The sequence below is a fragment of the Mugil cephalus genome, chromosome 9, assembly GCF_022458985.1.
Source record: "Mugil cephalus isolate CIBA_MC_2020 chromosome 9, CIBA_Mcephalus_1.1, whole genome shotgun sequence".
Lineage (NCBI taxonomy): Eukaryota > Metazoa > Chordata > Actinopteri > Mugiliformes > Mugilidae > Mugil > Mugil cephalus.
This window is the reverse complement of record NC_061778.1, coordinates 17,522,901-17,536,854: the sequence shown is the minus strand read 5'-3', so window position 1 is coordinate 17,536,854 and position 13,954 is coordinate 17,522,901. Positions and strand designations below refer to the sequence as shown.

The following is a 13,954-nucleotide window of genomic DNA, read 5'->3' as shown; positions in this document are numbered from 1 at the left end:
TTAAGAAACTCGGCGGTGTCCTTTTACCCAGGGCCTCATGCAAGATCTCTTCTCCACATGACTCCTGCCTGCCCTCAACGCCCTGTCCTGACCATGACGGGTGGTTCCACCTTATGGCTCACAGGCCACAGATAAATGATCTCATCTGTGGGGACGTAAACAATTTTCAGGATGTCCATATCCTCTTGCTGTTCTCTGAGATAATTTGCCGACAGTGGAACTGTTAATAGGAAACAGGATAAACAGCACAAACACGGCCGACACAGTTCAGCTCTCCCCCTCCATGTCTCCTGTAGGTGATACTGCCTCACGTACAAACCCACAACATCTTAATATGTCTTATCTTAATAGCATTAACTGTGGCCAAGAAAACCACATTACTCAACAGCACAGACGGAACTAAATTATTGGTTGACCATTGGCTCAGTCTGTTAGCAGAAAGCTAAAATCTAGAAAAAGTTCACGTCAACCCTAAAGGACAGTCTGATCTCATTTCATAACACCGGCTCGGCTTTCCTGCAGTTCATCCAGAACTCATTTCTTTCCTCAGTGTACTAGCTTGTTGCAAAATTGGAACGCATCTTCTCCTCCACAGAGATAAAAATCAGGATTTATTGCATGGTTTAGCACACGGTAAGTAGATTAGTGTCCCTACTAACAGATGCATTATACCAAAAACAGACTTAGGATGGCAAATAATGAAGATGTCACAGAAAGCACTGTTGTTTGTAATTCGACGAAGAGAAACAAAGATCTTTATGAACCCAACTGAGACTTGGAACTTTACTGTGAGGACGAAACAGGACAACATGTCAGTCTAATAGTGCAGTGTGTCATCATGAGGTCAGTGTTAGGGATGTCATTTGACCGTTACCCCTAACGCTGGGTGTTGCTAATGATTTCCAGGAGCGATTCGAGCCTCGTTCACAAGACCTAGATTCAGTAAAGCAAACAATCTCACTTAGTCATGGAAGAGATTTTCACAAAACTAATGCTGTCATCGGTTCCAGATTTGTGGCATTCCCACATTATTTTACCTCTCGCTGGCGCGTCCTTCATACAGTATGTCTTCACTTTTGTGAATCTCTTCTCTGTCGTCATACCTTTTAACTCCAGTCAGCTCTCAGGCCTGACGGTGCTCTCAGTGTTGGAGCTTCTTTCGTGCTTTGGATCTCCCTCACACGTGAAGTAATCTTGTTGCGTTTCTCATGAGATTAGTCACGCGAAACCAGTCTGGACTGGCGAGAGGATGCAGGAAATGGATTTTATGAATCACTGTCAATATCGGATCTTTCACATAATTTTTATTTATTTTTTTATGTCTGTGTTGATCCAGTCAGTATTTGCCTTTCAAAAGCTAAATATCTCTCTTCAGCATTCTGGATGTGTTTTTTTTTCCCACATGCACCAACACTTGCCGTCGTTATTCTATGTTATTCTATGTACCTTCATTACCTACAATCCCATAGAAAAACAAGCTTAGCATCAAATTGTTACCAAAGTATTGCTCCTTGTGACATTCTTACTCATCATATATAGACAAGGTGTTTAGTGTTGTGTAATTTTAGTGTAATTTTTCCCTTTTAGTAAGATTAAACAAAAAAAAATGGGGAACTGTTTGGAATTCTGTAAAGAGTTTACTTTATTGTGTACACCTGTTCAAGTTTCCTTTTATTTGCTTCAATGTTCTTATCAATAATTAGAAGAGAACCATCACATTACTTTTGACCCAGAGCTCCTTTCAGCTTTGATAGAACACACTTTCAAACCACTGACGCATAGACTAACGTTTGTTGTGTGTCTTCAGCAGTGGTACCCAGCAGAGAGCTGTTGGTATTTGTTTGGGTTCTTTTTATTCTCTCATGTTTCCACACGTTTGGCCTTGAAAGAGTACTGTACTCAAGAGTCTACTGCCTGCAGCTAAAACACATGGAGGTAATTTAAGATAAGACGCACTTGTCCATGTTGGTGGGGATGGACTAACTCAGACCACAGCCATTAAAAATGTGTTTATTTGATGTTTTTCAATCCACATCCTGTCTGCTTGCAGTACACAAGTCTGTTCTTTTTAAGTTCTGACTCTGGGCCTCCAGAGTACAGAGTTTGAAGGGAAAATCTACCTGAATAAGATGCGTGGACTCCAGAAACAAACTGCTGCTGCTCATTAGTGTGAGTAAAACATTCAGGTACTTCTCTGTTGTCTGGTACAAACTGTGAAAGTGGTCGGATCAGACTGAGCACGTAGCCTTGCCCGAACCCTAATTTGTTTTATGTCCATCGTTAAGAATGTGACTGATGTGGTTAAAGTTAGGTGTTGCATAAAAAGGTGGTTGTGGTTAGGATTTGCAAAAGACACGTGGTTGGAATCGAACTGTGGTTCGGGTTATGATAAATCAGTGTGGGGGTTACATCTAGTGTGAGATTCAAACCCTGAACCTGCAGACGTTTACCTGAATGTGATCCAGAGCATAGATTTAACAGGCAGCTCTTTGGCATCCTGTAGGGTCAAGTGCTGAGATGCAATTTGAGTTGAAAGTTGTCTCTGTGTTGAGAAAACCGGCATGAAGCATGTGCTCTTCATTAATCATACTGCCACGGTGGCATGGTGAAGTTTAGTTTGACTTTTTTGCAGGTACTGACCTGGCACAAGTTGGTGTCAAGACGAGGAGGCCACGTGAACAAAAAGAATATATATATTTTGAAATTAATTTACTTCTGTCAGTCAGGAAAGACAGTGGTGAAATTGCAGTGAATGGTTTCAGTAATATAAGGCTGGATGGTAGTTGAGTGTAGTTATGTGTGATGGGCCCAACATGGAGGACGGAGGACAACTTGGTTTTAGAGCCTTAACCATCCCCACCTCTCAGCTATCGCCACACCTGACCCTCTTCACAGCTCTGTCAACGGGCCGTCACGAAACACGAACAAAAAAAAAAAAAAGCAAAACTTTTTATCTGAACACTGCTTCCAAGTTATACTTTGGCTTTTACTTGGGAATGCACAGGTGCAGGAGACGTTTTGTAGGCATCAGAGTGACCTGTAATCAGAACCTACAGGGCAGCCATGGTAACCATAAATATCTCCTGCTGGCCTGGACCATTTGTTGGCGGGTGTTCTTGCCTCGTATTAAAAATCTAGCTATTTCCTAATATTGATCATAGTTTTATTAGTCTGAGCTGAGTAAAATTTAAAAGTTGGACGGCTGACAGTCTGCTGGGTGCCTTTAATTACAACCAGTTCCCAGACCAAACGGAGTCAACATTTATACTGAAGTGTGAAGCTAGACTCACACTGTTTTTAACCAGCGAGATTTTTTTAGGCACATATTGCCCAATGCCTGCCAGAAGCACAGACTTACATTACGGGAACAACTGCTACAGTATTTTTGTTTGCCCTCATTTGTCGAAGGTCTTCATAACACTTTCCTGGCCCTCCACACGCAAGTCCAGAGAAATCGGGATTGTTTTTGAAGGAATAGCTCCACTGTAGCTGGTTAGGCTGTTTGGTTACAGCCGAAAACACATTTGTTAGTCCGGGCTTTTGGGCTTTTGCTGACGTTTGTTTACGAGAGAAGTAAAACGTGAAATTAAAGACATATAGAAATAATCATTCCTCATTACGTGCGCTCGAAGCTGGTGCGGACGTTTGTCATCCTGCTCAAATTAGGAGACGACACGATGGAAAAGTCAGGCACACTCTGGCCTTAGGACGTAAAATTAACAACATGAGCTGTTATTCCGCTTGACACAATAATCACAGAAGCTGATTCTGATTGAAGGGTTACGCCGCCTGACATCCAGTGGTTGTTTAATCCTAGTTTGAGACAAACAAATGCAAGCACAACCTGAGCCCAGACAACACACTCATTAAATGGATGCAAGTGTGCTGAATTCTTAAAAAGCAGCCACTCATCGGCCTCCATCCTCTTCTGCCAGCCTGCAAGCACTTCATTAATTGTCTCCCTTTCTTGTCCAAATGAACATTAACTCCCCTTCCCTTCACCCGTACAGCCACCCACCCTGACTCCTCTGACTCTGCCTCTTTTTCCAGCCTAACCGTCAGTTAGGCAGGTTCATTTTCCGTCTGGGATATGGTGCATCGGAAAGTCGAAAAACTTGGGATTATATTTAGAATTGTGCTGTAGCCATTGGAATTGCACCTTTCTCCAGCTGGAGACAACAACGGACTGTATGAATGTAGCGATTAATCAAATCATGTCCTTTTAACTTCATGCATATTTGCATGTCTGCGTCTTAGTCTCGGTTGTGCTTTCGCGTTATTAGTGTTAAACCCAAGCTAACCATTGACTCAATGTGGTGAGGAGGCTTGATCGGGCGAGGTCATTTGATATTCAGCTTGACATTCCCCCTTGACAAAAAATGTTCAACGCAATGTTTGAAAAAGGAAAGGTGCTTTAACAACCGGTCTGTTTGATTTGGTCAAATGGCGCTCTGCTTTAATCATGCAATAGTTTGTTTACACCAGTGTAGGCACTGTAAATAAGCCTTGGGTATCAGTAATCTGAAAAGAATGGTCTAGTCTTGGACAAGAAGACTCTAGTGCAGACGTCTGTGGATGTTGTTAGTGGGGGTCTTTGGGTCCTGTGGGTTGAGGGGAGGCGTCTGTGTTGATCATCCCACAGAGACTTGATCGGTTTGTGATCTAGTGAATTTGGATGCCAGGTCAACACCTTGTGCTGTTCTTCATGTGTTTTACGTTGCTCTTAAATTTAGATTTTGTGTGTGTGTCTGTGTCAGGCTGCATCCTGCTGGGGGGGGGGCTGCTGCCATCAAGGAGTGTCATGCATTTCAGGTGCTTGCTCACATCTTCTAAACAGATAGAACTCAGACGAGTGACCTTGTGGTTGATTTGAACCAATGCCAGTGAAAATAAATATTCAGCTGAGAATCAGTCACTTGTGTTAACAGCTCTTGAGCCAACTGGCACTCGACAAAATTCTTTGTTGTTCCAAACAAAACTATCTTTTATTAAAGCTTGCAGTGCATTCTTGACCTCCAAAGCACAACGTGATGAAATCCTTTTAACTTTTGATGTTTTACTGTAGAGCACAGTACGTTCTGTCAACATCTATAATTCCACAGCTGGTGAGGACCGTTCGAGAGACACAAGACACACAGAATCAGTTTGGGGCCTTCCCCTTAGCACATTAAGCCCTTTAGGGAATGATAAATATGTTCCCCTGTAACGGCCTGTACCCATCAAGCCATTTACCTGCTGTAAATATTTATAGTGGCAGCCCAAATACAAATGTGGAATCCCTCACAAATGTCCCAGATCCTCATCCGCTTCTTGTTGTGTTCACACACTGTACTTTGCTCCCATTTGAATTCATAACTTGGTGTGATATAGTAAACTTGCCTCTGAGGGGTAGAAGCTGGTCAAGAGACAAACATCATTGTCCACCTGCAAAACTTAGACCACCCTTGTCCAAAATTTACACTTGTTACTTTTCAGCTTTTATGAGCTATAAATAAAAATGTCTCTGTTTAATTTACTTTCTGATGTTTGGTTTGGCTTTCTTTTAATATTTTGACCTTGTGACACTTTTAAAAAGTATAATTGTGCTTACTTTTTGTGGAAAGAAATGCTACGGACATTTTCTTCCACTTTACGTAAGAGGATGAAACTTAATCTGAGTGAGAATTTCTTTTTGAGCACATTTGCAGGAAAACTGTTCAGTTTGAGTTTGTTGCGTCAGTGTTTGACATCCGAGGGATTCTTGGAGGCATGCTGGCAGAGGCAGTGATACATTTACGTGGACTCTAACATTATACTAATAATCGGAATAACAGGCCAATCAGGAGTTCCTCAAATGGAACAGGCTGGACAGATTGGAGGGATTTTTCAGTCATACCGAGGCTTTGAAAATCCTTTGAATAGGAACCTTGAACAACCATGCAAACGCCTGATCACATTCTCTGGTTTAAGAATTCAAATTTCACCTGGGCCTGTTTACTAAGCGAGACATGCGCCCAGGTTCCATTAATTGATAAATGATGTGCAGCTTGAAACTACTGACAAGAAATGCAATGTTAATATATGTTGTGGACATTTGTTTTTTAGTCCACACCCTTCATCAAGCATGGCTGTAAAAAAAGGTATTGAATTACACATCATTATCATTTCAAATATCAGGAAATTGAAAAATATTATTTGGGACAAACCTGTATCAAAAAAAGACATAATGAAATGAGTGAAGTGTGAGCTCCATTTAAGGTGCTTCTGTTTCAGGCCGCTGGTGTAGTTCATCCTAGATCGCCGACTGAGGCACATAAATAGAGTGGAGCCAATGTTTCACGTAACACATGAAGTTAAAATGTCGGCTGTAAAATGAGCTTATTTTCTTTATCTGGGATTCTGCTAGACAAAAATGATCTTAAACCTAAAAACACAAATTGTCTTCCAACTGCAGCTGTACAACATATGTATTATTGGAATACTCCTGCACTTGAATACCAAGGGATCAAAATGGAAACCAAGAATGGTAAGAGGCACAACATGTCCAGCCATCGCTTCTGGTCCACGTGCAGCTCAGCGGACTGGTAACTGTCCAGAACAAGCTAACGAAATAACTTCGTTTTGGGAGGGGAGTCGCATGACGTGAACAAAAGAAGCAGAACATTAGCCCCAGAGGGGGAACCCTGTTTCTTTTTAACTAAGCCCTGAGGTTCCGAACAATGTTGCATAACAGCATCTGTGTGACGTTAAACACTTTTAGACTGTCTGCAAGCACTGGAAAACTTCGTCTTAGACGATCTTCAGCACCCTGATTTTTGGTGTTAGTCTTAGTGACGACTGTGTTGTCACTTCAGATCTCACCTGCAGGTTCAACGGCGTGACCTGCACGACCCGTGAATGCCGGAGTTACATTGAGATGTTGTTTTTAGCTTTTACTTTACGCTTTAAATAACCTCCGCGTCCAGTCTGGGTGGCGGCTGGCTTAGTTTCCACGCCTCAGATGGTAAATCTTGGTGTGAAAAAGGTCAGGCCCAAGCGAACGAGGTCAGAGTCTTCCAGCCGCACGTAGCCTATAGAATTCACTCATCACAAGACCTGTCATTCAGCACTTATGTGAAACGCTTTAGGTCGGTTTTAAACTACTTCCAGTGCAAGACTGTGCCAGTTTAGACTCCGCTAGTCTTCCTGGAGTTTAAAATCTGCGTGGGAATGCATGGAGACATGGGTTACATTTAAAAGGATTGGCTAGTCAGAGGAGAGGGTCATTGAGTACTGGCCAGGTCAGGCATGATGACAAGGTCACAACACATTGAACTCATGAAGTCAGGAGGTTAACCAACTGTTGCCATGGTAATTCTACCTTGACATGAGATGCAGTTTAGGGGTGGTGGAGTCCAAGAGGTTCTGAAGTCTATTTGTATTACGGGTGATTCTAAGTTAACCTGCATGTGAATAGTGTCCGGCCTGTAATTGAGTGATGTTCAGTCTAGACTGTAGCACACTTGGCTCCAGTCCCCCATGACCTCACTCTGATGAAATACTTGAATGAGCGGTTGGAGTGTTTCAGAGTCTCCTACTGTACTAAATTGAAACCACTGTGGTACTGTGTTTCTGAACTTCAGATGGCTCGATGTGGGTGTGGCCAACTTGACATGTACCAGGTACTGGGTGGTGTACCTGCAGGTCATCCAGGAGGCGGTGTGGCCTGGAGGAACTCTGCCTACCGCCCCCGCGTTTGACCGCAGTCAACAGCAGAAGGACAACACCAAGCAACAAGCCTTACGCTGCCTGATGAGACTTCTACCAGGTACATGTACACACAGACAATCATATTTGACACTGTAATACAATACTGGTATCAGCCTCCTATTAAGAATAAAAAATTGTGCTTTAATTCAATGAATTAGTCAAGGCACAATGAGTTCTTCAGAGTACGGATAAGAAAGAAGGATATGCTCTCAGCCAACAGCTGGTAACACACAGTTTTTATGTCTTTTTGTCTCTAGAGCTGGTCTCAGATTTGCTGGGCTCAGACAAGTACAAACTCAGCTGGCAGACCATACTGGACTCTTTTCAAGACCCCTACATTAACAGGTGAACATACACTGTATACTCTGCGGACACTTATTCACTGTCATTGTCTCCACTTAATTGATTGTCTCCTGTACAACCACAGTGTGAATGTGAACTAAAGAAGGGGGAAAAATTGATGATTTAATCTTTTCCACAGCTGTGTAAGTTTAACATTTACATTCTTCATTTGAAAATTCTAGAGTGCAGCTTTAATAGCTAGGGTTAGGGTTAGGGTTACTGTAGTGTTCTTACTAATAAAACATTAGTGCTGAAAATCTTGTACTTGACAGACAGCAGACACTGATTTTATCTCATTACGTAATTAACACACACATGCATACATACATACAGAAGCCAAGCCGGTACAGTTTTGTTCATTTCACAATATTAAACCAGAAAGCTAGTGTTTATTGAACAAAATTACACCAAAGGAAACGATAAAAGCCCACAGCTTGTGTCCCCTAAAGCAAATGGGATCTGTAGTTCATAAATAGAACAAGACACAACAAGAGTGAAGCAAAACATATTTGCTTTTTCAAATATTTTTCAACCAGTTTACCCAAGCAGCATGACTCTAATGGATGTAGACGTCAGTCTTTGGCTCCACCACTTTCTCTACATGAGAATATCTCAGTAATCACTGAACAGATTATCATGAAACAGATATTTGTGGCTCTTCTCGGCCTCAATGTGACAGTGTCATTTTTCTTCCAATTTGGGAAAATTAGGGACAGACCTGGATTCATTTTACAGTTCTTTGTTCTTAATTTCTCCAGTCCTTAGGGTTAGGGTTAGGGTTTGGGTGTTTGGCAGCATGCTAACGTGTCCAACTTTGATGATACCTGGCAAATATAAGCATTTAAGCCTTATTTAAGTATCCTTATGTTAGCATTTAGCTCAAAGCCAATGGCCATCTTGGAATCTCTAGTCTGGATGTTGACTGTCAGGTTAGATTTCAGATTACTAAAGCAAATGCACACATTTCCCCCACGCTCAATCTCTACGATTAAATATGCATTATTCAAATAAGCATTCAGGTTGAAAGCTAAACTTCCTAGATATCTCCTATTTACACCTTTGACGTTAAATGATAATTGCGTCACATCACTCACCTAGCACAGAGGCCGTTCCCCCTCTGATGCTGAAAGAGTGCTGGATGATCCTCTTCAGTTGGCCTGAATTCTTTATACTCTCAGATGCACATGTTTTGCTGTTTGACTGTTGGCTTTTGTTAACAAGCAGGTGTGTCTGACTGAGAGGCCAGCCAGCGTACGTGCAAAGAGACACACAAGAGGCTCACCTGGACTAATTTCTTCTCTAAATAACCGCACGTCTAAAATCTTTTGCAGATGCCGAGAACTGTCTAACTTGCAACATTTGATAGTGATGAAGTTCCTTGTACTTTGTGTTCCCCTCATCATCTTCATAATCACAGCATGTCTCCTTCACATAATTTGTCTCTTATATTTAGAAAAAAAAAAAAAAAGTAACTGTAAGTCCTGTTCTCCCTCAGACATCTGGTCTACTCCATATTTGATCTTCTCCTGGAGTTCCTGGTTCCTGAAATACCTAACGAGGACTTCCAAAGGAGCCTTCTGCAGAGCTTCTCTAAGAACCCAGAGAAGCTGCTGGCATGAAGAGACAACTCACAGCGACACCTGCAAATCCCTCATCCCAGCTCATCTCCAGCAAACAGACAGTGAGGCTGCTCCTGTTCTACTAATGTTCTGCAGTCAAGGTGTAAATGAACGTTTCAGGTCAGGCTCAGTGTTCTCAGTTACCTCTGGTTGTGCCTCCGAGTCCGTGTTGATGTAGTGAAACACAATGCTTTTGAACATGGTGTCCCGCGTACGCACCCACCCTTAAACCCACTGCATTCGATGCAGCTTTGATTACATGACAGCACCTGGTTTGAGTTTGATCCCCGAACGCGTCTAATCCAGACTCTTCCTGCCCGCTAAACTCTCCGGCTTTGCCTCAACTCACTTCAGATGGTCTTCACACACTGTATCTCCATCTACCGTCGCTTGGACAACAAAAAGGAAAAAAAAAAACACACCTGCTGATCTAACCTCGAGAAGCAGGATTTGCCTTTTCCCCTCAACTAAACCCTCACAACACTCTGTTGGGACTTAGTATCGGCTCATTCTTCAATATCCCACCAGGCTCTATATAGATCCTCACATCTGATTCTGGCATAATGTGAGCTACACTTCCTAAATCTGAGCTTTCCTGAGGGACTGCACGTCTCTGGTGGTGACGTAACCTGTACGGTGCAGGGAAAGTGCACCGTGTAGTAAATTTTCGGGAAGAGCTGGACTGAAGATATTTTACTGACTTGACACGTCATACGGTTCCTTTAACAGGCCCCTTGGAAAATAAACTGCACAGTTAATATCTGAAAAATATAAGAACTGGACAGGAATCAGGTACATGAAACGTGCAGGGATGATGTTGACGTTCAGAAACCTTGACCAGCCAGATAAGCATCATTACGAGGATGCCCACACTGTATTTTTTAGAGTTATTAGTGCCTCTACCCCAAAGACATCAGTGAGCAACAGTCACCACCACTGTTCCCTCTTTTGAGCTTTTCCAGCTTGGATGTTGCTATATATATAAAACGGTACAAGCTGTTGGCTGCAGCCCGTGTTTGTTTACAAGAACACTTTGTCTACAGTTACAGAGCAGTTAGCGGCGCGCTGTCGAGAGCGTTCACTCAGCTCCGAGGGTCGTGCAGGGTCGAAGACGAGTGGAAGCCGTCTTTATGTTTGGTTTGACAGAGAACAGCGTTAAAAAAAGTCTTGTCTCACGCCAGAGACCTTACCTAGATTTCCATCCGAGTTTAGTGCACATTTTAAGGTTATTTTGAGAAACGCCGCAAAGGGCGTTTCACATCAGTTCCATCCAAAATTATGAAAAAAAAAACATGAAGGAAATAAGACTTTTGATTTAAAACAACTGGATGGAAATGCACTTAGTCTCCAGTCACTTTAAACACGTTATTGAAGTTCTTTTTTTTTTTTTTTTTTTTTTTTGCACTTTTGAAAGTCTGCCTTAGCATCTCTTTGCCTTCGCGGTGGTAACGCAACAATCTGCGCGTCTCCTCCCAGCTGGACGGAGTCAGCGAGGAGAAACTGTTCGACAAAGTACGCTGTTGCACACGATTGCTCACATCCCTTTTTGCACGCATATGCGACCCAAATGTTTTACCACCGCAGACTGTTGCGTAACACTTTTTTAATCTTCGGTTGGAGCGGCACATCAAGTCACGGGCTGAATCTTCAGTTTCACTGAAGCCATATGTGTTTCTGAGAAATGTTACAAACTTTACATTCCGGGTCCAAAGAAAGAAGTCCGGTTTTGGCGTTGTTATCATTCCAGTGTTCTTTTGCTCTCATATCCACTTATAACTGTTCTTGTTCTTGTCATAAATTCCCGTCTTTCCACTGATTTATCATGTTACTTAGGGTATTTATTAATAGTATTTATTTACTTGAAATACTTAATAATGACTCAGTTTGAATTCCGTCCACTAAAATAACGAGAGGTGTGCCAGAGCTGTTCGTCCCCTATGAAGTGCTTTCTCCTGGATTCTGCCTTAACTGTGTGAGGAGCTTGGTCCTGCCTAAAGAGCAGCGGCCACTGACCATGCCTTAGTAGAACATAAGCACCCAGCTCCAGCTCTCTGTAGTGAAACCGTTTTCTTTTTTTTTCTTACTGTGTCAATTTTTGCTGAATGTCGAAGCTGTTACTAGTTGTGAAAAATGTTTTGCTTTCTCATGTTGATGAAGGAATCATGTGAAGCAGAGAAAAACAGAGCAGCGATCCGTGATCAGGAATAAGAATTCGATTTGATCGCACCAGGAAGTTCTTTCTTCATGATTTCACGAAATCAATATGTCTCACTGGAACAAATGTTTCTCCTTAAAACGTAAGAAGTTGATAGGAAGTGACACAGCTTGAGGAGGTCACTAGCTAGTAAGTTAAAACTGTGTGAGTAAACACATCGTGCAAGATTAATAGAAATCACTGTCAGGCTGGTTCAGGTGGAACTGTGCTCCGGCTCCACATCTGCAAATGCATCAGAGTAATCTGTCAAACTGACCAAGTCTCATTCTGAAGTTTGGGACGGATGCATGCTTCACTGCCACTACCTATCATAAATATGCTTTCATCCTGATTTAAAGCTGTTAGCAGCGCTGGCTCTACGCGCTAGGCACCGTCTACAGTTGTTAAGTTTTGTTCTTCTTCTTTGAGATAATATATTCAGCATCTGCTCCCACACAGACAGAAAATTATCAACTGGAGCAGAGAACAGAGCAACAACACCACAAAAAAACTATCCCGTCGTAGATGCATCCGGTGTTGGAAAGTTCCTCCCTCACATTGTGTTCTTGTTGGCTCATTTTACCTAATTTCACCCATTTAGAAAGTCTTAAACAATCACATATTGCCAAACTAGTCAATAGCCATGTTTTATTTTTAAGGTCACTTCCTTTATTTAGACATGTACAGCAACCTTTACTCATTTACATCATCAGATATAGACGGATAGACAACACACAAAAACTTCCTTGTCATGGAAAGTTGTAGACACATTTAAGTTTTTATTGAGACACATTGACTTTGTATTATACTGTAAAAAAGAAAAAAAAAGAAAAAAGAAAAAGAAGATATATATATGGGGGGATTTTGTTATAAAGAAAACCCCAGAATCATTATGTTCTAGCATTAAGCTGCTTCACGGATCCACTTTAATCAGCTGCTGATGTTCAATGTTCCACTCTTTCGTGTAAAAGTGCACTGTACTACTCGTCTTGGAAGCTTTATATATTTCTGCCAAATGATGTGAAGAACAGCGACGGCCCCCTGTCCCCCTTCAGCTGTCATCCTGTGGCATCTTTCCTCTCCCCTTCCACAGGCCTGTCTCTGGAACGTGACTTCTGAACATGTGATTGTGTTGTGCTCGTCTTTTAAAACTTTTGCTGGTCGTTCCTGAGAATGTTTGCAAAAAAAAAAGAAAAGAAAAACAATAAAGTTACCAAGCTCAAGTTATTAAATCTTCAACCGTTGTTCGCACTCATTATTTTCTTGGCCCGAGGTGTGGGTGATACATTTTACAAGAGGCCGGTGCGCGTTCTCTTTTATGAGTTTTTACTTTAGATTTACCCCGCGTTTTAACTGTCTGGAGGTTCACCAGAAATCTGCCCGGCCTCTTCATCATCTAAAATGCGTTCCATATTATCCTTACTTACCGCATTACCTCTCACATTCTCTGTATCCTGTTAGTTCCACACTATTTTGCTATAGCGTGCAGACTGGTTTGGGTCCAAAATCAACAAAAGTGTGTGGATGAAGACCTTTAAAAACCTCATAATAAGGATCAGGACTATTTCTTGGAACAGGTTCTGTTAAGCTCCACCTCACCAGCAACAAAAAAAGGAGACGGGAGGAGGTTTAGGGAGGGGGCTTTGCATTGCTGAGAAATCTTCTTAAATCACATTTCCAGATAAGACTGTGTGCAACACCCAGGATTAGTCAAGTACTGAGGGATACAGATGAATACATACGATTAAACTTTTACACTGATGGCTGTTTGATTGTACTGTTTTCTCTTCAAGATATAGCACACTGGGAAAAAAATTAATTTGTCTGTCCCAGCCTCTGATGCTGACACTCTGAATACAAAATATTTAAGGCTCTTAAGTCTGTTTTCAATTCATTCTTTTACTGCAGCAGGTATTACTGGGTTTAATGCACGGTACAAGACGTCAGCCCAATAATGGAACTAAAAAAATAAAAGGTGCCGGGATCAGAGCATAGGAGTATAACTTATTCTTTTACCAGTTGTTTATCACAGTTGATATTAAAACAAAATCCTTCAGAGTTTTTTTTTTCT

The 13,954-nt window shown here is 41.9% G+C and overlaps 1 protein-coding gene across 1 annotated transcript in view; it reads left to right on the top strand.

The window, feature by feature from the left end:
- The window catches only part of snx19b (sorting nexin 19b), a 38,179-nt gene extending 25,057 nt beyond the window's left edge, over window positions 1-13,122 (top strand). The window contains exons 12-14 of the mRNA XM_047594383.1: window positions 7,602-7,786; window positions 7,986-8,073; window positions 9,566-13,122. Of these exons, the coding sequence (XP_047450339.1) occupies window positions 7,602-7,786; window positions 7,986-8,073; window positions 9,566-9,689 (397 nt within the window). The 3' untranslated portion in view covers window positions 9,690-13,122. The remainder of the gene's footprint in view (window positions 1-7,601; window positions 7,787-7,985; window positions 8,074-9,565) is intronic.
- The last annotated feature ends 832 nt before the right edge of the window (window positions 13,123-13,954 follow it).